We start from the raw sequence: 27,212 nt of genomic DNA on the forward strand, positions 1-27,212 counted from the left end.
GCTGAATTTCCCGTATCAATAGGAGGGGTTAAGGGAGGTACAGCAAACCTGAGTACAAAGGTGGGGGTGCTGGATAAAGAAGATGAAAAATTTAGGGGTTTTACTTTGATGGTAGATCTCTTTGAGAAACAACAACAAAAAAGTTCTATTCCAGTTTGACAGGGTTCCCTGCCCTAGAACTCAAGTTGCTACTCTTTCCTCCCCAAGTCTCTTATGACTCACCCAGAGACAGTGAGTCACAGCTAAGCTGTAATTCAGTTTCTCTGTATTATCCTTAAAAAAAAAATTTATATATCTAGCTATTTTCTGTGCTTAGGTCTTAGTTGCAACACTCAGGATCTTCAATCTTGTTGTGACATGTGGGATCTTTACTTGCGGAATGCGAACTCTTAGTTGCAGCATGTGAGATCTAGTTCCTTGACCAGGGATTGAACCCAGACTCCCTGCATTCAAAGTCCAGTCTCAGCCACTGGACCACCAGGCAAGTCCCCACATTACCCTTCCCCTACAAAGTATCTCCTCCAACCTTTTCTACCACAAGAAACTGATCACAGCTCTGAAATAAATAAGATACTGACCAGGCAGATCTCTCCGGAGCCTGTCGAGGATGTGAGGACATAGTCTGAGGCACATGAATATGATGCCCATGACCATAATTTGGGTGCATCCTATGTGGATGGGGTGGGGGGCGTTCATGTGCCCGCCTGGAAACACAGAACACAAAAAGACCACTGGAAATAATTGAATAATTGGTTATTTCTTAATGTAGAGAAAAACAATCTAGTATTAATATTATAAACATCTATAGTCTTGAAATTAACTCTGTAACAATAAACTTAATGATTAACAATAAATCAAGAAACCATAGTCCCACAAATTCTCACTACTCATTTATTTCAATGTCTCCAATCCAAATATCATCCAAGGGAAAAAACAGTATGTTTATAATATGGCAGATAGTTTAAATAGAATAACAGGAACTAAATGAAAATAAAACTTAAAAAATTAATACTCCAGCATATGCTTTAGACACAAGGAAGTTGTTTATATAAACATATGAAACAGAAGAAATGGAAACTATCTTGCTTCATCTTTTTGCTATAATAATACTCATCTATTTTAATGGATAAAACTTCTAAGTTAAAAAAAAAAAACTTCTAAGGAAAAAAATTTAACCTGTGCATTTTCTTCAAACACATGCAAATACATGTCAACACATCTGGGAAACAGGTATTACTTCTATTCACACTCTTTATTCATCAGTCCAGCTTACTATATTTTCTCTTTCTAAAGTCTGTCAAATTTACAAATGTAAATGGTAACAAAGTTCTAAACGAATGGCACTTGAGAAAAAAACAGTTCTAGGGATTCATTTTTATAGTCTAATTCTGATTTTCTACTAGTTTCAAACACATACACAGAGTTTTCATGTTTAACCTTAATGATTCAGAACAAGTAATTTTCTAGATACTGGAAGATAGAAATATTAATTGGCAACTTTCTATATAAAGAGGCACTGTATTAAAATGACAAAAATAGTCACAGATTCTAAATATAACCTTAAATGATATAACTAAAGAAAGAAGTTACATAAGAGCCAGATCATTGATTAAATCAAGAGTCTGCAAACATTCTGTAAGGGCCAAATACTTAATACTGCTTGCTCTATAGGCCACATGGTTTCTGTTCTAACTACTCAACTTGGTTTCTGTAGTGTAAAAGAAGCTACAGACAATATATAGATGAACCAATGTAGCCATTTTCCTGTATAACTTTAATAGGCAGGCAGAATAAGCCCAACAAAGTACACTGCCCCAAATTAGAACATCAGATCCTGAGTTTTCCAAAGAAAACAAAAAGTTCTTTTTGTTTTTATAGTCTTTTCATATGAAATAACCTGATATAAAATTTTTATGTCAGCACCTACAACTCAGGATAAGACATTCTGGTTAGTAAAAAATTAATTTCCTAGTGAACTGAGGATTAAGTATAGCTATATCGCTTCTGAAGACTTCACAGTTTTAAAAGCCAATGGAAATAGAAGGCAAAGAATAAAGGGTGATTATCTTTCTAAAAATGTAGAACATACGTTGGGTGCTGCATCATTCTCCTTCTTTGAACTTCCATCCTCTGCATCATTTCATGAGGGTGCAGTCTTTGTGCTGGAGGTGCTGTGGTTGGAATATGGTGTGAAATTGGCTGGTGTGTGGGAGGAAGATGCTGAGGGATTGGTGCAGCTGTACTGGCTAAATGAGTTGGAGGTGGGGGTGCCACAGGGTGAGATGTTGCATGAGACGATATTTGAGAATGGAAAGCATGAACAGGATGAGGAATAACATAATCCACTTGAGGTGGAGGCTGAGTCTGAGGAGGAGGGTTTCCATGAGAGTGGGGGCAGGCAGAGGTTTGATGATGAAGTGGTCTTGTCAAAGAAGCATCTGTAAGAAAAGCACAAGCACCACAACCTTAAACATATATTGCCATAACACACTCATGTTATACTTTACAAACATATTAGTGTATTTTATTTTATAAATACTTTATCAATGCTTGAGTCTGCTTAGTCTTGTTTGGCAACCTGCTTTCTTCTTTGAGTAATCATAGGTATCTTCTCAAGTCAATATATATAGCTTTACTTCATTCACAGCATTTCATTACAAGCTAAGCTAAGCTAAGTCACTTCAGTCGTGTCCGACTCTGTGCAACCCCATAGACAGCAGCCCACCAGGCTCCCCCGTCCCTGGGATTCTCCAGGCAAGAACACTGGAGTGGGTTGCCATTTCCTTCTCATCATTACAAGAAGGCACCAAAATTTATTGAAGAAATCGCCATTGATAAAAACTGGAAGCAGGCCAAAGCTGCAATAAACATCTCTGTGTATAATTCCTCTTGTGCTCTCTTTCATACATGCCCCTGTACACGAGTGTCTGAACACAAAGGCACACATTCATACACACCACTCACAGAAAGTTTCTACAGCATAAATTCCTATAAGCAGTTCTGAGTCTGAAAGAATAATTTAAATTCAGATTACTGTTGTTGATCATGTTCGACTCTGTTATTCCATGGACTGCAGCACGCCAGGCTTCCTTGTCCTTCACTGTCTCCCAGAGTTTGCTGAAACTCATGTCCACTGAGTCAATGATGCCATTCAACCATTTCATCCTCTGTTGCACCCTTCTCTTGCCCTCAGTCTTTCCCAGGATCAGGGAAAGATTGGCTCTTCACATCAGGTGGCCAAAATATTGGAGCTTTAGCTTCAGCATCAGTTCTTCCAATGATATTCAGAGTTGATTTCCTTTAGGATTGACTGGTTTGATATCCTTGCTGTCCAAGGGACTGTCAGAGTCTTCTCCAACATCATAGTTCAAAAGCATCAATTCTTTGGTGCTCAACCTTCTTTATGGTTCAACTCTCATATCCCTACATGACTACTGGAAAAACCATAGCTTTGATTATATGGACCTTTGTTGGCAAAGTGATGTCTCTGCTTTTTAATATAGTGTCTAGGTTTGTCATAGCTATTACTACAGGAGCAAGTGCTTTTAATTCCATGGCTGCAGTCACCATCCACAGCAATTTTGGAGCCCAAGGAAATAAATAAAGTCTGTCACTGTTTCCATTTCTTCCCCTATCTATTGCCATGAAGTGATGTGACTAGATACCATGACCTTAGTTTTCTGAATGCTGAGTTTCAAGCCAGCTTTTTCACTCTCCTCTTTCACCTTCATCAAGGGGCTCTTTAGTTCCTCTTTGCTTTCTACCATTAGGGTGGTATCACCTGCACATCTGAGGTTACTGAGGTTATTTCTCTCAGCAATCTTGATTCCAGCTTGTGCTTCATCCAGCCCAGCATTTTGCATGATGTACTCTGCAATAAGTTAAATAAGCAGGGTGATAATATACAGCTTTGACATATTTCTTTCCCAGTTTGAACCAGTCAGTTGTTCCTTGTAAGGGCCTAACTGTTGCTTCTCGGCCCACATACAGGTTTCTCAGGTGGAAGGTAAGGTGCTCTGGTATTCCCATCTCTTTAAGAGCTTTTCACAGTTTGTTGTGATCCACCAGTGTAGTCAATGAAGCAGAAGTAAATGTTTTTCTGGGATTCCCTTGCTTTTTCTAGGATCCAACGGATGTTGGCCATTTGATCTAAATTCAGATACTAGTTGACAAAACACTTTCCCAAAAGTTTACCATAATTAATTACCATCAACAGTACATGAGAGTTCCTGACTAATTACACTGTCACATTTTTTACACGCTAACCAGAAAAAAATTTTGTATTCATTAATCAATTATATTTCTTCCCAGAATTATCTATTCACATTCTTAGCTTATAATTCACCTTTTTCTTATTGATTTATAAGTATTCCTTGTATACATGGGAGCTTTGTCATAAGAAAAAGTATAGTATAAACATTGTCATAGTATAAACATTTTTCCAAATTGTCTCTTGGCAATTTTACTTTGCCATAAGTGTTTTGCTTTTGTAAAATCAAATGTATAAATTATATATTTATAAACGCATAAATCATGTTTTCTTTCATCATTAGTGGTTATATAGCAGTATAGAGAGGAAAGGAACTTGCAAGTCCTAGGCACGCCTGTAAACATGTATTTTCACCACTGCACTTCTCTCCCTGCCGCATGCTATTTTTCCTGTGCTATATATTAAGTAGAGGGCATATTTGCTAGCAACTTGCCATGAAAATCAGCCTTTATCAAGATGGTTTCACCCATTTCTTCAACCTGAATCTTTATGTTGCAAAATGACTGTTGAAAGGTCCCTTAAAGGAATACTTTTCTCTCTTACTCTTAAGAGATAAGCATCAGTTTGAGGTCTAAAAGTAAGTTTGTCTCCTCCATGGATTTCAGCCCTAATTTCATTTTATTTGTAAGATTTTCTTGGTAGCCTGGTATGGAGCCATAGCATTTCTCTAGTTTCATTACAGAAAGATTACCTTCAATTTTTAATTGCTTTGATTCGTGCAGCAGGGGTGAAAGTTAGGTAACCACAGACTCATTCAGCCATACTTCAAAGGAAAACGCGTTAGATATATTTAAAGGAAACTTTCACTGAGCTCAATTTAAGTTGTGAGACATATTTTTAAACTAATTTTCTAAAAGTTGTATTTTCAAATCAGTGTTTTACTCTAAGAAGTCACAAAGCTCAGTACTTCTTAGTCATCAAAAAAGAAGTCACTAAGTTCTCTAACTGTTAACTATTCTTCCTCAAATTTAGTGCATTTTGCCCAGTTTCACAGCAAGGTTCTCTAACTCTATAAATAATTATACAAGAAATAATATTCAAAAATATCACAAAATGCTAAAGTTTTGCTTTGGAACGAATCGATTTATTTAACCCTTCATTAATCATTTTTCAACTTTACTGAGGTATACTGAGGTATAATTAACAATTAAATCAATATATCTAAAGTGTATAATATGATAATTTGACACATTATACCACATGAAATGACTACCACTATCAGTTTAATTAACATATACATCACCTCACATAGTTGCCAATTTTTGTGTGTGGTGAAAACGTCAGCCATCATTATAATGCACTGTTTATCTAAACAAAATAATTACTAATCATTGTATAAAGGTGATATATTCTGCAATCCCACAGACCATTTCCCTTCTTCTCTGTATTATGTGTTCTTGCCAGTAAAAATAAACAAACAAAATTGTTCTTGATATTGTTTCTTAAAAGTTTAGCATGTCACTTTAACCCAGCAATATCAATCCTAGAAGTTGCCCTACAGACTAGTAGAAAACTACAAATAATTTAAATGTTCATCAACTGAGGAATAATTCAATATACAATGGAATATTAGGAGGATATTAAAAACAATGAGCTAGAATTTTATATTTTACAAAAATCTGAAACATATTGTTAAATTTTTTAAAAATAAAAAATGAAAAAGAGGGAAATACTATGTTTGATATGATCCCTTTTTTTAAAAAAAAGGAGAGATATGTCATAGTAAGAGATGTGTCATAATAACATGTGCAGAGAAAGAAAATTTCTGAAAGGGTTTATAATGAACTATAAAACAGTTGCTATTGGGATTAGTGGGAAGAATGGAGAAGGACTTTTAACTTCTTATTTTATATTATTCTGTGATTTGAATTTCTTAAGGTGTACACAAGTTACTTTTATGATAAAAAGAAAACATTAATTTTTTAGATTAGGACATAAAAAAGCAAAGGATACACTTATAAACTGCTTCAGTATATTATTTTTAAAGAGGAGGGGGAGAAAACCACACATTTTGAATTTCCAATAAAAGATGATAAATGAAAGATGAATATCAACAACTATTACAGAACAGCCTGCACATCCTTCCAGCATTCACACACGGAATTCGTCCGCTGGTTAATGCTTTGCAAAAACTTGCACTCTTGAAAAGATAAATGATGTATCACCAGATTTCACTGTACAAATTCTGGGTTGACTCTAGCTGTATATGCAGGACACAGATTTTTGAAATTATAGGACTGGAATTGTAAGAAGATAAATAACTGAACATTATCCCTCGTATGTAATCAGGGGACAAAAGCAAATTTCCTTGCCAATGTTTTGCTTTACTCCTGGCATGAATTTTCAGTGCTTTTTTAAAAAATCAAAATATTTAATAAGTTTCCATCTGATTATTAGCCTACGATTTAACAAAGCAATAAATACACAGCCTAAGGTTATTTCTCATTTCTTGTATCTTATAGATTTCAATTTCTTAGAAAAGTTATATCTGATTCTATTTTAATTGCTTGCATGAAAAGAGAACAGATAACCTTTCTACAATTGACTTTCTGTCAAGGAATTTTCTCCTGTATCTCAGTTAAGTTTCAGAATTCTTAAAAGTTTACTTTCCTATGCATAGAAACAACTACTAAACCTTCCAATTTCTTTTTAATACTAAAGGATAGATATAAATTCCTTAAAATTTCCTTTTATAGGAATCTAAAGTGCCATTCAATGTACTTCTAATAGACAGATATTAAAACATAAATGTTAAAATGTATATCAGACAAATATGACACTTTTTATTATTTTCCCAGACCTTTTAAAACAACATCTGCCGTTTTTGCTTAAGAAGACCGCTTTAGGTATATGAGGTGAAGGAAGGATGAAATGGGAAAAATACACTCCACTTTTTGGTCAAGGAAATACTAGAAATTTATAAATTAGAATTACTGAAAGGTTATTAAATGGAGGAGAGTACAATGCTTCATTTATGTGCCTCTAAGTTCTTTGCCTATTAAATTTATACTTACAAGGAGGTGGCATATAATGTCGACAAGATGACAGTGAGGCTTGTGGAGGGGGCTGGGGCTGGGGCTGGGCAACCATGCTTGATCCATAACCATCTATTGATAATGGCTGACTCGGGGCAGCGGCAGCAGCAGCCTGATGGCCAAAGATTGCAGCTCGGGAAGAAGAAACAGGACAGCAGGGGTCAAATGCAGATGCTCCATGAAAACCAGCACTTCCATGACTTCTGATACCACTGCTGCTCAGGTCTACTGGCAATGCCTGCTGTATAAAGAGGAACTATGTTTTATCTTTCTAAAATTTGGTCAAAACATTGTTTATGGTATACTGTAAAAGTACTCAACGTAATCTAGAAAAATAGAATCAATAAATTTGAAACTGGTAAAATTTTGAGTGTGAAGACCTACTGAGCACCAAAATATACTATGTGTATCTTGGATTGTAAAAATTATAGTGCTTATCCACTTAAAAACTATAATCAATTTTAAATAACCAAGCATGTGATAGTGCTTGAACAAAAGTTAATGTATTATTTTAAGATCTATTTATCTTCTATATACTAGGTCTTAAGAGAAAAACTTTTAAATCATACTTTGATATCCTCCTTTACACCAAACTCTTCACTGGTAATTTAGGACTCCTTCAGAAAACATATAATCATGCCACTGAAAACATTTAAGGTTTCAGGTAAAAATCTGTCTCATTTTTAAACTGTACATAGCAAGGATTCAACTAAAACTCAAATAGTGAAAACATCCAAGATAACAAAGGGTCTAAGATTATTCAAGCTAAAACCATTAGTTAGCTTTGCCTCACAATCTTTTTCACTTAAAAAAAATTAAGCCATGATTACTTTTATTAGTAAGGTAATTTTAGGGAAGGATCATTTACCAAGTTGAAAAATCAGAGTCTAAATTCCATCCCTACTACAGCACTTTGAAAAGTCCTAAGGAAAACACTTTACCTTCTACTCCAGAGCAGATAACAGAAACAGAATTGCTTCTTTATAGTCTTAAGTATTTTAAGCATAAGCCTTTGCTTAGTGTTCAGTACAGCTGCAATTTTTAAAATGATTAAAGAAAATGAAGATGTTATATACAGAATCATATGTAGGGATTGTTCACTATTGAAAGCTGAGGGGCTAGAGGTGAGGAAAGCTAGGGTAATGCATTTATTAGAGGCCCAGGTCACTCAGTCCAGTGAGGAACCATAGCGGTCTTAGTATATTTTAAAAATTTATTTTATTATTATTATTTTTAGAGACAGAGTGGTCTTTGTGGTTTCAATGGCCACCCTGTTCAGAGGATAATAGAAACATAAGAAACTCTGGATATTAAAAGGGAAGGAGGAAGATGGTACAGAATGAGGGAAGGACAACAGAACTACTTTCCTCTTGTATATTACGTGTCTACAATCAATTAAGTACATGTCTGACGTCTTTCTTCTGAGTTGGCAAATATCAGCTTCTAATTTGAATAAGGTTTAAGAACAATATTTTAAGATCATGAATTATTACTGATGATTCAAATCCTTTGTGTATTTCCTATTTAGGTTAAAATTTGGCAAATGGACTGGAATATTAACATACTAGCAAGGTGAGCAAATTTTCTATCTTCTTCTCCAGTCAGTGATTAAGAAAACTCTCAAAGTGTGAGTAGAGTAGGGTGAAGGTCCTCGTAGAAGCAACCGAGGGTAAAGTTAACAGTAGAGAATAAAAAGAGGGAAAAAACCAACAGAGAGAACCCTCTTCTTCACAATTCTAAGAGTTCACTCAATTCTTCTTCTAGAAGGAAAAGAGCGGTTAAGCAAGATGGTACAGAAATAGCAAATATTACTTTTTTGTTGTTCAGTCACTAAGTCCTTGCGACCCCATGGACTGTGGCCCACCAGGCTCCTCTGTCAATTGGATTTCCCAAGCAAGAATACTGGGGTAGGTTGCCATTTCTTTCTCCAGGGGATCTTCCTGAAGGGAAGGCCAAGAATGCTGGAGTGGGTAGGCTATCCCTTTTCCCGTGGATGTGCCCAACCCAGGAATCAAACCAGGGTCTCCAGCGTTGCAGGCAGATTCTTTACCAACTTAGGCTATCAGAGAAGCCCTTTACATCATAAATAATGCATAACACTAATTAAACTATTCTATCGAAAGAGAAAGCTACACCCAAAGGAGCAGTATGATAGAGTTAAGTGACTACTAAAACTTCTCTGTTGTTAAGACTAATCCTCCCCAATCTTTCTCTGCCTATCTACAGTTTGACAATCATGAGACACCACACAATTATAAATTCTAAGATCAATCTCCTTCTCCTCAGCTTCCTATTATGTCCACACAGGTCTCAAATGTAGACTATATGAGGCTATCTCATGTACATGCGGTTAATTTCAGAGTCCTACAAAGAGCTACACGAATCTCAAACTGTTCATATCTCCAAAACCTCACTCTTTAGCGTCATATCCATTATCACTATTGAATGCCTGATCCTGCTGATTTTCCTCAAGGTTTGTGTATAGTCCAAATACTTCTACTTAGAGATAGATGTTAGAGAAGATCTCCTGGAGAAGGAAATGGCAACCCACTCTGGTATTCTTGCCTGGAGAATTCTGTGGGCAGAGGAGCACGGCAGGCTACAGTCCACAGGGTCACAAAAAGTCGGACACAACTGAGCAACTAACACTTGAGAGAGAAACAGATCAGTAGGTTACACCTATATTTGACATAAAACAAAAAAAGAGATTCTACCTATAATTAAGTCACTCAGGTGCTTTTTTAGGCCCAAAAGGTAGAACAGGTGTAGTCAACCAACAGATGTTAGTACTTAAAACTGCTGTTACCAGAGCCAAAACATCACCTAAGATCTCTTTAATCACATTTCCTACTAAACCCTTTCCATTTTTTTTAATATCAGCAGCTAGTTTCTTCTTCTTAGGGGAAAACTTCACTTTCTTAATTTTAATTTGTCAGAACCAGAAGAGATAATCATCAAAAATTTAAAAGACGAAGCAAGTAAAGTACTTGAGGAAAGAGGAGAGGGTACAGTGGAGCAGTTACTCTGAATTTCACTTTAACTTTTTCTAGCCCATTTTTTTAAACACATGTGTCACTTACCATTTTATATTACCCATTTTGTTTTTTAAAGTATGCACCACCCAGGTTTACATCACAATTATATACAGAAACAACACAGCAAAAATTAAAATAGCACATAATACCTCACTTTAGTTACTCCATGTGATCACCAAGACGAATTTAACATTATTGACATTTTAAGTACTCACTAATAATATCAACCAATTTACTTAATTAGCAAAAAAAATTACTGATAATTTTTTCTGCTGATATTTCAATTTCCCAGAAACTAAAAACCTAATCTGCTCCTGAGAAACAAGAAGTTCCTCCCTGTATGGTTTTGCAGCTGAGAAGTCTGTTTATTTCTAGATGAGTGGAGATTACCAGGAGGCTCCAGAAGAGGAGGTAGAGGAGGAAAAAACTGGGAGAATTCCCCAATTTCTCATGAATGAGGCTGACACTACAGTTTCAACACCTTTGAAATGAAATCCTAAACATTAAATCCACTTATATTTAAGTAAAAACACTGAAAAACATTCCAGAATAAAAAATAGTATTCAACTATCCACATCCCTGGTCCCCTCAATTGGTTGCAATCATTTAAAAAATGAGAAAATCCTAAATATTTAATTTAAAAAAATCACAGATCATTAAATTACGCCACTCTTGCAGGGGCAAAAAGAATGACTTATTTGGTATATAAACCTTATCACTAGATTTTTTTTCTCCGGCAGGAACTGCAATTTTAAAAAATTAAGAAGAACTCATCAAATTCCACATACCTGGTCATGGTAGCTGGTACTAGACGTACTATTTGCTCCACAAGGTGGTTGTACTTGTGGAGGTCTTTCCACAGGACAAGTAGGATCACTAAAGGAAGGAGAAACTGGGACAGCTGGGTGGGGAGTATGATGATGGTGGTGATGATGCTGAAAATGGTGGCCATGCTGCTGAAAGCAACTTGTGTGTGGATGTCCTAATGCATGGTGATTCTGCGATGACCCTCCACAGGGCGAGTGCTGGGGACAGCAGGACGGTAACCTAGGCATTGCAGGAGGGCCAGTTTCTGTTACAGCATTAGATGCAGTTCTCCTCGAGTCATCTTGAAATGAAAAAATGCACAGATCAATTAAATGATCAAGTATCACTGTGTAAAAAATACGTGTGTGTGCTTATCTGCTCAGTCATGTCTGACTCTTCACAACTCCATGGACTGTAGTCCACCAGGCTTCTCTGTCCATGGGATTCTCCAGGCAAGAATACTGGATGGAGTAAGGTAGCCATTCCCTTCTCCAGGGGATCTTCCTGACCCATGGACCAATTCGGGTCTCCTACATTGCAGGCAGATTCTTTACCAACTGAGCAACCTTGTGTATAAATGTGTAAAAACAGGTGAATAATAAGTGATTAGTGAATTCAAGTATCTGTAAATAATAATGTGATATAATCACATTCTTAACATGTATATCCTATAATTTTAGGCAGTGGTCTTCACTGGGATTTTCTTCCAAGCTTCAAGAGGCTTGTATTTACCAAGACATTTAAATATGGCAATAAATCACCTTTTCCTAGGTCATGATAAATTTTTAATTTTTAAAAATAAATTATTAGTTTTAAATGCATTTTAAAAACTCCAAAGTATCATGGGAGTCCCTCCATTATATACAACAAATACTCTTAATACTATAAATCATTCCTATATAATGAAGACTACTATGTCACTTCTTAAAATCTTAACTTCTAAAAGATATAACCATCCAACTCAGAGCATATCTGGCTAAGTCTTACTAACTTCTAATTTTTTTCCCTTTCTCTGGTCTCTAACCTCAAACCCAGTAGAACAAAAGAATGATAAGATTCTACCTGGTTGAAAATTAAAAGTCTCCTGTAATAATTTTGTGAATCAAAGTTGAATAGTGGGATAAAGGCATGAAGTCAGATGGGCTTAAATTCTAATCCTGAGCCTGTCTAATCTGAGTAATGCGACCTTAAGAAAGTTATTTAATCTCTTTCTCACCTATTAAATGTAGCAGTAACTATCCTGCATGGTTGTTCTTAGAAAAGATAATAATCTTCTAGGTATAAAACATCTGAGTCCTAATTATGCTCTGTTGCATGCCCAGAGTTACTTTGAAGGTACATTCTTCCAGGCCAGAAGAAAAGCAAATGTGTCCCCAGAAGGTTTACCCTAGTGTTTCAAACTCCTCTAAGAAAAAGCACCCTTTCCTCAAACTACGTATGTGCAAATTAAAAAAAGATAAAAATGGAGATACATTTTTTACTTAAAAAATAAACATTAGAGGAATAGAAAACCCAAAGCCTTGTCCTTCCTTTCCCTCACATGAATCATGAGGCATCTCCTCAGAATTCTTAGGATTCTAGAGTACACCTGTGTTCCAGTCATATTTCTAGAATAACCAATACCAGGGATACCCTACTCCTATTTGGCTCACAATACAAACCTATTCTCTTCTGGGTCAATGTACCAATTAGGAATCTTATGGTTATTTATAAACAATACAAAAAATCTAACCAAAACTGGCTAAAACAATGAAGGGAATTTACAGACTCACATAAACGAATCTGGGTGGCTCTGACTGATGACACCTTCCTGTAATTCTCCAGGGTCTGCCCTCCTATACATGTCTTATTCTGCAGTTGCTGAGTCTCTTCTGGGCAAACCTAAACTCTTCCTAAACCCTGTTAGGCAGTATCTCTATTCTAAATCTCTGAATATTGTTTTTTTTTTCCCCCCTCAAGTTCCTATTCTGGCCTATTTGGGCTAATTTCCTAAGCCCTTTTGTATGGGTTCTTAACCTGAGAACCAGAATTCAGGAGTCTGTAAACTCAAATAGAAAAGAATTACACTAATCTCCAGTAGCCTCCTGGAATTAATACTACCTTGTTATCATAAGTTGAGAGGTTAAATATCACAAGTAATTTGTAAGAAAAACAAAAAAGATAAAAAGAAAACAAGTTGTTCACATTTAAAACATAAATGATAGCAGATTCAAAGTCAGTTTGATAACTACATCCCTTTCATTCATTTGCATTTCAAATTTCTTGAGTAACCTGGACAGAATCACAACTGGCATACTAGAAACTATGATCAACAGCTATCTTAGTTATGCTGAATCAAAAGTAGCTATTTTCTATAGGCTGTAATATTTATAGCAATATCATTATTATCCGATCTTCACTTCCTACAACATTTCTGGGGTTATATCTCCGTCTCCATGTCAAAATGTTACACAAGTAAATGTCATTTATTATGTGTTACTTCAGAAAAGAAAAGAAAATACCTTTAGGACACTAAATCCATTCAGTGGATGGACTAAATGACCTTCATGGTTCCTTCCAACTGTGACACATTAATTTTACAAATCAAAAAACTCTAAGACTCAGGAGATGAGTCTGTAACCAGAGCAAGAGACCTAGGGACTGCATGACCAAAGTGATAGATATGACATTTATCTGTTTAAAAATGACTTGCCCTCTTGGTCTTCAATTATTCCAAAAACAAAGGTCAGAGTGAGAGAGTACTATAATATCCTTAAGGCTGAATATATATATAAGGGGTTAAATGATTAACAGTATGCCCTTCAAAAGAGAACTGACCTTATAGCTCTACTTTTGCTCAAACAAGGTAGAAATCCAAAGTAAAGACAACCAAATCTCCTGTTGTTCAAGAGTTAACAACCAAAGAAAATTGCCAGAGCAGAGTGAAATACAAAGATATCTGATTAAGTAAATAAACCCTGCCCTTTTTAAAAATTAAAATTAGCCTACTGAGTGTCCACTAAAAATAGATCATCACAAATCTACATCAGAGAAATTAACTCCACATCACAGTGACATCAAGCTGGTTAAAGTATTTTTACTGTAATTCAAGAAAGAATACTGAGATGTACTCATGCATTTATTCATTTATTCGGCAAGTCTTACATATAATAATAACATGGCTAAGGATCTATGAAGATACTGGAAAATACAACAGTAAAAAGAAAAGTCTTGATCATTAAAATAATTTAGGGATATTGTCTGCTTTTGTTGTTTTATCTCTAGCAACTAGAAACAAACTACAACATAGGCAGATCAATAAGCACTTGCTAAATTTAAGCTAACCTCACAAGGGAAAAGAGGCATGCCTGCATGGGAGAAGCTTAGTGCTAAAAAAAGGAAGACTTGATCTTTGGTCCTCAAGGAGCTCATCATCAAGCACAGAGAAAATTTAAAAAGAAATCAACCAGTATTGTCACAGAAGCACTGGGTTCTAGTACAGTATAGAACAACACTGTCCCCCAAAGAGTATCCAGCAACAACTGGGGATACTTTTGGCTCTCACAACTGGAGGGGAGGGGGCACTAATGGTTATTCAGTGGGTGGAAGCCAAGAAGGATGCTAAGTATCCTACAATGCACAGGAGAGCCTGCCCGCCCCTATAGGAACTCTCCAGCCCAAAGACAAGAGTACCAAGGTTGAGATATCCTGGCATAAAGAAGAATACAGGATTCAAGCTAGACTTTGTAGGTCTGAATTCTGGCTCTACTGTCATAAAACCTTAGATAAGTTACTTCACCTGCAAAATGAGAATAATCATAGAATCTGTCTCAAGGGGCTTCTCTGGTTATTACAAAAGTCAGAGCTACTATAAATAATTAACCAATATTATGAGTTCAACAGGTGTTAGCTATTATTATCCTCTACAATTGTTAGCTTTTTTTATGTTGTGTTCCCAGTGTCTAGAACAGCGCCTGATACATAGCATGCAATCAATAAATAGTTTGCTGAGTAAATGAATACACAAGATATGTACACATACGCTAGGAACACATTGAGAAATCATACAGATGATAAGCTGACTGGAGGCATGCTGAGTTTGAGGTGATTGCAGAATGGCCCAGAGGAGGGGAAGCTGGATATGAAAGTTTAAAACAAGGAGAGCACTCTGGAAGCACAAAATGGTGAGTCATTGACTACTGGTGGCAGGTGAAAACACCTACACTTATGAGATGGATCAGTGAAAAAAAGGGATGAGAATAGAGTTCTAGGAGAAAAGAAGATGAGAAGAAAATTTACTGCCAGGTTTTAAACATCATGTTTGTTTTAAAAGGAGTCAAAGTTAAATGAGGGAGTTTAAGGTGAAGAAGATCCCTTAGGTGTACACAGACTTAACACAAATGCACAGGTACATGTATGAAAGGAATGAAACCAGCGCAGATGCTGAACACTCAGGCAAGATTAAAACAAGGTCAAGGACACAAAAAAGAATAGCATGAAGAGCATAGATAAAGAAACTGGAAGCTACAGGAAGGGAGTTAAGAGACCAGCAGTTAGGAGATATCCACAGGTATAAACATACAAAAGTTTTTATTAAAGGGGTTGGAAGTTACAAGTATTCATGCATGAGAACCTTCATTTATTTTTTTAATCCTCCTTCCACCCCCAGAAATGAGAATCTTAAGGAAAATAAGACAATTTTGGAATAGACACTGAGGGGAAGGAAAGGGAAAGGAACTAATTGAGGTATCATACTATCACAACTTATTATCAACAGCCCCAAGATTTGAATCCATAAATTCAGGAGGCACTGATCTGCACGGTTCTATGATTTCTATCAGCCCCATTTAGAAACCTGAATAAGAGAGAAGCTAGACAGCTCAAGTGATTCAAGGTTGGACATATGCAAGAAGGTGCAAAGTAAAGACAGGATATGAAGAAAATAGGTGAATGATATTCTACAGTCCTGGAAGGAAATGAAGCCAGCAGAACTGAATGCCCCTAATACAGTCTATCTGTATGTGCTTTTATCAGATTTATACAGAGGAACAACTTGGCCTTGAAAAAGATTCTCCTAGTCTAGAGAAATGTAACATGATTAAGTCTATCAAAAGGGCCATCATAAAAACATAGAATAAATATCATGGAGAGGGTCCACTCATGCAATGATGTTACTACTTAATAGATTAAATGTGAATCCTAACTAAACAAGTGTGTTAAAAAAAAAGTACATAAATAAAAGCTTTGAGATAAAGTTTTCTTGAAATAAAGTTGGGACTGTTTCAAAGTTGTCTTGAAATAAAGTTGGTACTGTTTCACATAACATCTAGTTAAACACAAGGTACAGAATGCAACCAGAAAAGAGTGTGCAGTCAATAAATGAAATAAAAGCCCATTTCACTTCTGCCTACATTTTCTTTTTCAAAAATGCAGTATTTAAAAGATATCCCTAGGAAATCTTGTTTCCTCAAGGTTCACCTTTAGTTTCCAGGGGAGGGAGATCTAAACCAGACACAGTTTTCCAATCTGCTCAACGTTAATTTACAAGGATATAAGAATTAAACATATTATTAAAAGCAAAAAAAATTGATATAAAATATACGGTGGTTTCATTATTAATGGTGATTACTATTATTACTGGTGATAGAGGCAATCTACGACCTACAGGGTCTATGATGTCTCTGTTAGTAAACAGCAAGTTCCTATCTCTGTACCATCATTCAGGAGAGAAAAAAGACTAGTTTAAGATCTAGTCAAACAGCTGATAGGAAAGAATCAGAGATAGCACTGCTAACTGAAACTTAAGAAATAATCTATAAGCTGAAACTATAAAATTCTCTCTTAAAAAATTTTTATTGATCAGTTTCAGGTATTAAGTGACTCAGTTATTTACATATATATATATATTCTTTTCTGGGGTGTGGAGTGGGTGGGCTTCCCTGGTGGCTCAGATGCCTGGAGAATTCCACGGACAGAGAAAGCCTGGTGGGCTATGGTCATGAGGTCACAAAGAGTCAGACACGACTGAGTGACTAACACTTTCACACGTCCTCTTTTTTTACATTCTCTTCCCTTATAAATTATTATAAGATATTGAGTATAGTTCCCCTGAGCTATACAGTGGGTCCTTATTGGTTATCTGTTTTATATATCAAAGTGTATATATTTTAATCCCAAACTCCTAGGGATGAAGGAGGAAACATGTTGTTGCAAGAAGGAAATTGTTCTAGGACTAGTGAGAAGACCATCAGCTCCTACTGCACACAATCAGCACCATCATATTCCCTTAACTCCCCGGAGGGCCCTTCTTGCATTTATTTCTCCCCTTTATTACAACTATAAAACTCTTAAAACATAAGAGTAAATCTTTGCAACCTTGGGTTAAGCAATAGCTTCTTAGACATGACACCAAAAGAATAAACAATAAAACTGGGGAAATGGACATCATCAAGCTTCTTAAAACTCCCACTCCTATTTTCAATTCTTTTGGATATGTATTTAGGAGTTGACTTTTGGGTCTTATGGTAACCTCGTAGTTAACTTTTTAAGGAACCATCAGAGTGTCTCCTATCATTTTACACTCCTACCAGATAATAAAGGTTCTAATTTCTCAATATCCTTAACACCGGTCATCCTCTGATATTCTTGTTTCTTGTTTTTGTTTTGTTTAATTATAGGCATCCCGGTAGGAGTAAAGTAGAATTTCATTCTGGTTTTGATTTGCATTTCCCTAATAACTAATGTTTTCATGTGCTTCTTGGTCATTTATATGAATGACCTTCTTCTTTGGGAAAATGGCTACATACATTCTTTGCCCATTTAAAAACTGGGCTGTTTTTCTTTTTACTGTTAAGCTGTGCAAGTTCTTTATATATTCTGGATACCAGATACTTATCAAATATATGATTTTCAAATATTTTCTCCCATTCTGTTGGCTATCTTTTCACTTTCTTATAATTACCCTTAATTTACAATAATTTTGAATTTTGATCAAGTCCTATTCATTTTCTTCTTTTGCTGATTGTATTTTTGGTATCAGCCATTCAATTCTCCCCCATCTCTTTCAGTTGAGCTATAATACTCTGGTAACATAGCACACAGAAACTCAAATATGAAGTCATAATCTAATTCTAATACAGACCACTTTGCTAACATATGATGTTTATTCTAAGAATATACTCTTGCTAACACAGCTAAAATCTTAATAACAACAATTCTTTTTCTAACAAAGAGTCCCTCCCCGCCCCTTTTTATTTTTTAAACATACCTCCTGCAGAAGTACCAGTCATACTATTGCTTGTGAGAGTAGTTGAAGTCTCTGACACTGTGGAGGGTTGGCTACTAGTGACAGCTGCAGCAGTGTCAGAGGCCTGCTCAGAGGTAGATGGATTTGAATTGTTAATGGAAGCGCTTGTGGTTTGTGATTCCATTCTCGCAGAAGTGGTTGGTACTACAGTAGGTTCTACAAAATACAAAATGGTTACTTAGCATTTCAAAACAAATTAGGCAACGGGTTATATTTTAATGAAAGTTAGTATTTTTATAGCTATTAAACTTAAAATGTGAACCCTCTGTAAGTACAATAAATATATAGTTTAAAAAGAAAAGCTTTCGTAAAATTAAATCAACATTAAAATGAAATGTTACTGTATTTTTAAACACGTGTGCATATTCCAATAATTCAAAGGACTAACATAGTTTTTTGGGTAAGGACCATGTAAATTTTCTGATCACAGAAAGGTAAAGGAAAAGTCCCTCTGCTATGTTCACATATATTGTCACAGGCTGTTAGAACAGCACACAAATTGTACTTTCTCTGGTACCTATGGATTTGAGAGTCAAGCGGTTTGGATAGAAATTCTGATTTCACCACTGACAGACTGATCCAGGAGAAATTACTCAACTACTCTCCATTTCCTCATCTATAGAACTAGTAAAGTACAAAATTTTCTTCATAGAACTGTTGTTAGGATGAACAGAGATCACACATATGAAGTACTTATAGATGATGCTTTACAAATGGAAGTTATTTAATAAACATTAGCTGTGATTTTGAATATGTTTAACTTTTCACATGTCTTTTTGTATGTTTTCCCCCAATTTTTTTGCATATATTTTTATCAGTGCTTTCTAATAAAAATTAAAAGTTTCTGTAGTAGAAACTGAAAGAAATCTCAGGTAGACCTTAACTTATGAATGAGTTCTATTTTAGACTCCAATTGTTACATGACTTTAATAGTCAATAATGGGAATAAATCTGTCCAAAGCATAGTCACAATAATTAGACTTGCAAAGAAGATATTTAAAAGTGATACAGAATAGAATGTGAAGACAACCATTCTATACCATACAGTACAGGAGACTGATTACTGAAACACAAATAGTGCCTGTTAGTCTATATGGAACCCTATACTTCAGATGCTTAAAGAAATATATTTGCCTAAACATAAAAGGGAGAGGAAGGAACTTCTGTTTATTTGCCAATAGTTTATCTCAGTTTCTCAATCAGAGGTATTGACTTTTTTGGTTGAATAATTCTGGACTGGTGGTGGGAGTGGCTTAGAGGTGGGCTGTCCTTTGCATCATAAGATGTTTAACAGCACCTCTGGCCTCCACTAGATGTTAGTAGCACTCTCCCTCCACTCTGAGAATCAAAAGTGTATAGATACTGCCAAATGTCTCCAGGCACACAAAACGGTCACCAGGTAAGAACCACTAAACTTATGTTTTAGATTTACTTTTAGTAAGATGAAAGCCTTACCCTGAGAGAAGGGAGTCTGTCTACTAATCACTGGAATAATTTTAACATAAAAGTATTCTGTTTGAACTAAATTCAAGTGGATTAAAAAGTTACTTAGATGGCAGGTATCACATGGGTAAACACAAAAAGTTTCCAAAAGAGTCATCAATATTTAATTGGGTAATCTTTAATAAATCCCTATTATATTAACCACTTCTTACAGATGATTTATGGTACTTCCAAAATAAAAACCAAGACATTGTTAACTGAAATGTAGACATTGAGAAGAAATTCTCTCTTCATAAACACCTTAACTCCAAAGTACTGGTACTCTGAAAGTTATGATCATCCAAACTGCCAACAGCCAATATTAGAGTTGATTTCACAAGGCCCCTAACTCTTCTGACCTAGCAAATGTATTCTTCATCTAATTTATAGCTAACTGCCAAAACTAATGGGCTTCCCTTGTGGCTCGGATGGTAAAGAATCCAATCCATATATAGCTTACCAAATATTAAGGACATTATGATTGAGGGCTTCTTTTTAATTTATTTTTTATTGGAGTATGGTTGCTTTACAATGTTGTATTAGCTCCCACTGTACAACAAAATGCATCAGCCATACATATACATATACATATATCTCATCCCTCCTGGACTTCCTTTCCATTCAGGTTATCACAGTTCATTAAGCAGAGTTCCCAACCATTTCCTTCTAAGATGTAACTATCAGTATCTGAAGATAATTCTCAATTTGAGGGAAAATTCACAAATGTATTCATATATTCATACCTGCTTACCACATTTCCTAACCTCTGCTTTCCAACTCTAGCATTGTTTCCTCAGTTACTTGGGTGTAGCTGTATGTAAGCCAAAGAAGTGAAGTGTAAATCTTAGTCGCTCAGTCATATCCAACTCTTTGCAACCCCATGGTCTGTCCATGGAATTCTCTAGGCAAGAACACTGGAGTAGGTTGCCATTCCCTTCTCCAGGGGATCTTCCTGAACCAGGGACTGAACAGGGTCTCCTGCATTGCAGGCAGGTATTTTACCATCTGAGCTACAGAAGCCCTGTAAGCCAAAACGAAACGCTAAAGCTAAGCAGCACATAAAGTAACCATATTATTACACTGAAAGATAACGTAACTTATAAAAGCAAATTCAACATCTCAAATAACTAGTATTAATCATTTAAACTCAGTTACACTGCTTTTCTGTTCTGTATTTTAAAACTGTTGTTTCTATTTTTCACAGTAAAGTATGACAGCAATATTATAAACGAAGTAACACATAAGTCTGAGAATAGATCAAACTACCACTTGTAAAAATAATTTTTTCTAAGAAAACAACTACCAAGCAGCGAAACAATAACCAGAAAGAACTTTTAGACACAACTTACAAACTGGGGTTATATTATCAATTGAAAAATAACATTAGGATATCTGCCAACTTCTCTGTAATTTAATATTATTGACATATTATTATTATCAATAAGAAGTAGCAATAAGAGTTTCTAACATATTAAGATATTTCATTTTACTAAACTGTCTTCATAATTTCACACTGCTAGCAATGGCAACCCACTCTAGTACTCTTGCCTGGAAAATCCCATGCACGGAGGAGCCTGGTAGGCTGCAGTCCATGGGGTCGCTAAGAGTTCGGCACTACTGAGCAACTTCACTTTCACTTTTGACTTTCATGCACTGGAGAAGGCGATGGCAACCCACTCCAGTATTCTTGCCTGGAGAATCCCAGGGACGGGGGGGCCTAGTGGGCTGCCGTCTACGGGGTCGCACAGAGTTGGACACGACTGAAGTGACCTAGCGGCAGCAGCAGCAGCAGCACTCCAACTTACCATCTTCATCAACAGTAAGGTCCACAACTTCTGCTGCATTCTGCCTCAAGGGCTGTATAACAGTAGACATTCTATTGCGGTTCCGTGGCTCCTGTGGTCGACTTGTATGAGAACTTGAACCTTGGTTCCAGTGAGATCTATTGTGTCCAAGGGCTGACCGAGACCTAAATAACAAAATTTTTAGTCACCTAAGAAATCATAAGCCTTTCTTACAAAATAAGTTATGAAATTCTTCATGCAAGAATTCTCCAGAGAGATAATCACAACAGAATTTTAAATTATGACTAGCATAATGCTGAGCACTCAATAAACATCTACTGAATTAAATATTTAATAAATGTTCACCAACCAACTGACCTAAGAAAACAAAAAATATGTTAGGCCTATCATTGATGTAAAAATATGGGATTCTGTTTCAAGAATGCTACTCTCTTTTCAAGGTGTACTTTGAACAGTCACCTGGGTTATAATCAATCATTTACACTTTATGTTAATACCTAAATTATTCACCATAGATATAGTAACAAAAATATCAACACTTTAAACATTTAATAACATTCACATGATCTTCAGCTTTGGGAGTCCAGAACCAAGTTGTTTCTGGGACTGTCCTAAAAGAGATTTGAAGTACGAGAGAGATTTCCTGCTATCAGGAGAAGTAAGGATAGCTGTAGCTAGTTTACTGCAGCTAACTATACTTTGGTAGCTATACATAACATCATTGTTTGAGCCACTTTATGCTTTAAAGGCATATAACTACAAACCCTCAATACTGAATGCCTTTTACCATCTTTTAATTATGTGTATTATACTAAATTACTTATAGGCATATATTTTATTATTAAAAAATTGTAAAGGATTCACTGTAATGATCTGGATTAAAGGTATAGAGACAGTATTTAAAATATGCAGTTCTCAGGAACCAAGGAGAAAAAAATAAATGTTTTAGGAAGATGGGGTTTATTACAAAGTTGGTTTTTCCTCCTGCCCCAAATGAATGTAAAACTGCCTATATGCTTCTATGCATGTATGTCAGCAAGTATGGAAAAAAGTGAGCCAGATTCACTAACATGTAGTCGTATGTGTATGAGATTGATCACTCAAAGTTCATACAGAGAAGTTCAGAGAAGAACTCCAAAGTTCAAACTGAGCTGAAAATGGCCTCAGCAATCATAGAGCCTAGAAGTTTAGAAAGAACTTCAAATTGTAAAATTAAATTTTCAAGTAATAGGAGTATAGAGGTTAAATCCTGAGACACAGATTAAAAGAAAAAAGAAAAAAAGACAGTGTATTCCAGCAAGAATTGTACATATTAAGGCATGAGGATAAACAAATGTTTCAAGATGAAATAGTTTTAGATAAGGAGAATGAATTCTTGAGAAACCAAGAGTCTTTGATGAAACTGAGCAGTCTATTATTTCTGATAAACTGTTACTAGCTGAAGAAACTTCCAGGTCTTTGCAATACTTTGGTGAAAACTTCACAGGATATACTAACTCCAAATATAATGTTGAGTGAAGTACCAGCAAAAAGCCTGATGTATAAGGACAGTTTCAGAGAGGCCTTAGTGGCAATTATCAAATCCTGACACAAGGAGATCTGAAACACGGATACATTCTCTCTTAGAGAGGAAGGGCGAGGAGCCAACTGAAGTAACAAAGTTCATGTTCTATGTAACCATAAGGAAAATAAATATGAGTAATGAGCATGCATGTCTTTTTCAAGAGTACTGTCTACCACTATGTGAATGCATTTGCTTCAATATTTAAATATCTGCATGGTAAGAAAGCTCTTCAATTCCATGAAGAAAACAGGTTCTTAGTTTCAACAATCATTATAGCTCATAAAAATCAAGTTAATGTTGTATCAAGCACTATGGGCAGTCACAGGTATCAATGGCACATACCATGGAGTATCAATTTTCCTCCAAGTATGGGAAAATCATTTAAATTTAAACAAGGACATGTTATAGAGTGCTCTCTTCCATGCCATTAGAGCAGTACTCCAATGAGAAAGTGTTAAGAAGCAGTTCAGATATGACTGCAACATGAACTTTTTTTTTAATCAGTAACATTAAAATACATTTTTAATTCATTCTAAATTTCTAAATTCATTTTAGAATCCATTTCTAAATTCATTCCAACACAAAAATTAAGGTTCATCCATAGATTAGTTTTGTGCATGAAATGAAAGCGAGGACCAGTTCACTGCTTCCTTTACCAGTATCTGTAACCATCTAAAGCCCAAAATGAATACAGTATTAGGGTCTCTCTCTCTCTTTTTTGGTCAAAGTGATTCTCAAAAGGACAATGTCATTTCAATTATTTATCAAAACAAACGAGGATATCCCACTCATTTTTTATTACAGAGCTTATAACAAATTACTGAGTGAAGGACAAAAAAATTTTAAAAGAGGTTTCATACAAAGTTGTCCTAATATAAAAGCATAAACATCACTGGTATTAATGAGAAACCAGGAGTTTGTGAACTCTGAATCATAAAACAAACTCAATTTTATAAAACACCAAGTAAAATCAATATTTATCCAGAGCAATGACTCAACTCTCACTGTATACTAGGGGTGCTTAAAAAATACTGATTCCTAAGATTCTGGTTCAACTGGTCTGGGCCATGATCCAGCAACAATATGTATTTTATAATCTTCCCAGATGAATCTAACTCAGCCTGGTTTAACAACCACATACTCACACTAGGTTTAAAAAAAAAAAGTAAAACAATGAAAATATCTGCAGCACAAATGTGTCTAAATATTTATACTTAAAACTTCAAATATACAACTAGGAATTAAAATCTTACCGATAGCTTTCCCCAACTGTTACTATCTCCACTTCACTGTCAGTTGAGGTAACATTAATTTCTTCATTGGCAGTGATCTGGGGAGTGGAGGAAGCTTCTATCACCACAACATCTTCATCAATATTTCCTAGAAAGAAAATACATTTGAAGGGTATATGAGATAAAGTTCTACTGTACAGCAGAGAGAACTATATTCAGTATTCTGTGATAAACCATAATGGAGAAGAAGAAGAAGAAAAAAGAATGTATATACATATGTAATGTTATCAACTTGCCAAACAGAAGAAATGAACACAACATTGTAAGTCAACTACACTTCAATTTTAAAAATTAAGGGCATATGCCTGTCAGCTAACTTATAGACAAAAAATTTTGACAGAAATTAGTCACAAAAGTAAAAATTTTATCTGTCAAATCAAAGTATTTAAAACCAGAATTCACCACACATAGTGAAAAGTTACTTACTCTTTTTAAAAAATTTTATTTAGTATTTATTCTTGGTTATGCTGGGTCTTCACTGATGCGCGCAGGCCTTCTCTAGTGGCAGCAAGCAGGGACTACCCTCTAGTTGCAGTGTGCAGGCTTCTCACTGCGGGGGCTCTTCTTGTTGCAGAGCACAGGACTCTAGGACACGCAGGCTTCAGGAACCGTGGCATGTGGGCTCTAGAGGGCCCGCTCAGCAGCTGCGGAGCACAGGCTTATTTGCCCTGAGGCATGTGGGATCTTCCCAGACCAGGGATCAAACCCCTTGTACTGGCAGGTGGATTTTTAACCAATGGGTCACTAGGGAATTCCCTTTCTTAATCTATACATATTCATTTTTAATTCTTCTTATGATTTTTGTTTATGCTTTACAAACTTTCAGTAGTTTCCATATGAATTTGCATAATCATATAAGGACATTAACACTGTAATATTAGGAAGTAGTCATTTAAGATCTTATGTAAGTTCAATGCAATCCCTATCAAGCTACCAGCCACATTTTTCACAGAACTAGAACAAATAATTTCAAGATTTGTATGGAAATACAAAAAACCTCGAATAGCCAAAGCAATCTTGAGAAAGAAGATCGGAACTGGAGGAATCAACTTGCCTGACTTCAGGCTCTACTACAAAGCCACAGTCATCAAGACAGTATGGTACTGGCACAAAGACAGACATATAGATCAATGGAACAAAATAGAAAGCCCAGAGATAAATCCACACACATATGGACACCTTATCTTTGACAAAGGAGGCAAGAATATACAATGGAGTAAAGACAATCTCTTTAACAAGTGGTGCTGGGAAAACTGGTCAACCACTTGTAAAAGAATGAAACTAGATCACTTTCTAACACTGCACACAAAAATAAACTCAAAATGGATTAAAGATCTAAATGTAAGATCAGAAACTATAAAACTCCTAGAGGAGAACATAGGCAAAACACTCTCAGACATAAATCACAGCAGGATCCTCTATGATCCACCTCCCAGAATTCTGGAAATAAAAGCAAAAATAAACAAATGGGATCTAATTAAAATTAAAAGCTTCTGCACAACAAAGGAAACTATAAGCAAGGTGAAAAGACAGCCTTCGGAATGGGAGAAAATAATAGCAAATGAAGCAACTGACAAACAACTAATCTCAAAAATATACAAGCAACTTATGCAGCTCAATTCCAGAAAAATAAACGACCCAATCAAAAAATGGGCCAAAGAACTAAATAGACATTTCTCCAAAGAAGACATACGGATGGCTAACAAACACATGAAAAGATGCTCAACATCACTCATTATTAGAGAAATGCAAATCAAAACCACAATGAGGTACCACTTCACACCAGTAAGAATGGCTGCGATCCAAAAATCTGCAAGCAATAAATGCTGGAGAGGGTGTGGAGAAAAGGGAACCCTCCTACACTGTTGGTGGGAATGCAAACTAGCACAGCCACTATGGAGAACAGTGTGGAGATTCCTTAAAAAATTGCAAATAGAACTACCTTATGACCCAGCAATCCCCCTGCTGGGCATACACACCGAGGAAACCAGAATGGAAAGAGACACATGTACCCCAATGTTCATCGCAGCACTGTTTATAATAGCCAGGACATGGAAACAACCTAGATGTTCATCAGCAGATGAATGGATAAGAAAGCTGTGGTACATATACACAATGGAGTATTACTCAGCCGTTAAAAAGAATTCATTTGAATCAGTTCTGATGAGATAGATGAAACTGGAGCCGATTATACAGAGTGAAGTAAGCCAGAAAGAAAAACACCAATACAGTATACTAACACATATATATGGAACTTAGGAAGATGGCAATGACGACCCTGTATGCAAGACAGGGAAAGAGACACAGATGTGTATAACGGACCTTTGGACTCAGAGGGAGAGGGAGAGGGTGGGATGATTTGGGAGAATGACATTCTAACATGTATACTATCATGTAAGAATTGAATCGCCAGTCTATGTCTGACGCAGGATGCAGCATGCTTGGGGCTGGTGCATGGGGATGACCCAGAGAGATGTTATGGGGAGGGAGGTGGGAGGGGGGTTCATGTTTGGGAACGCATGTAAGAATTAAAGATATTAAAATTTAAAAAATAAAAAACTAAAAAAATAATAAATAAATAAATTTTTAAAAAAAGAAAAAAAGAAAAAAAAGATCTTATGTAAGATATTCACATTC

General features: G+C 35.8%; 1 protein-coding gene across 12 annotated transcripts in view; it reads right to left on the minus strand.

Annotated features, from left to right (window-relative positions):
- Positions 1–27,212, minus strand: part of RNF111 (ring finger protein 111) — an 86,043-nt gene that overhangs the window by 11,526 nt on the left and 47,305 nt on the right. For 4 of the 12 annotated variants that reach the window (XM_069596367.1, XM_069596365.1, XM_069596372.1 and 1 more), the window contains exons 3-9: positions 24,537–24,663; positions 21,720–21,883; positions 18,394–18,588; positions 11,129–11,448; positions 7,285–7,546; positions 2,090–2,438; positions 579–704 (exon numbers count right to left, since the gene is read on the minus strand). In XM_069596367.1, coding sequence (XP_069452468.1) covers positions 579–704; positions 2,090–2,438; positions 7,285–7,546; positions 11,129–11,448; positions 18,394–18,588; positions 21,720–21,883; positions 24,537–24,663 — 1,543 coding nt within the window. Of the gene's footprint in view, positions 1–578; positions 732–2,089; positions 2,439–7,284; positions 7,547–11,128; positions 11,449–18,393; positions 18,589–21,719; positions 21,884–24,536; positions 24,664–27,212 lie in introns of all 12 variants that reach the window. The other 8 variants (XM_069596364.1, XM_069596361.1, XM_069596362.1 and 5 more) reach the window with 3 other exon arrangements.

Source organism: Ovis canadensis, chromosome 7, assembly GCF_042477335.2.
Source record: "Ovis canadensis isolate MfBH-ARS-UI-01 breed Bighorn chromosome 7, ARS-UI_OviCan_v2, whole genome shotgun sequence".
Taxonomy (NCBI): Eukaryota; Metazoa; Chordata; class Mammalia; order Artiodactyla; family Bovidae; genus Ovis; species Ovis canadensis.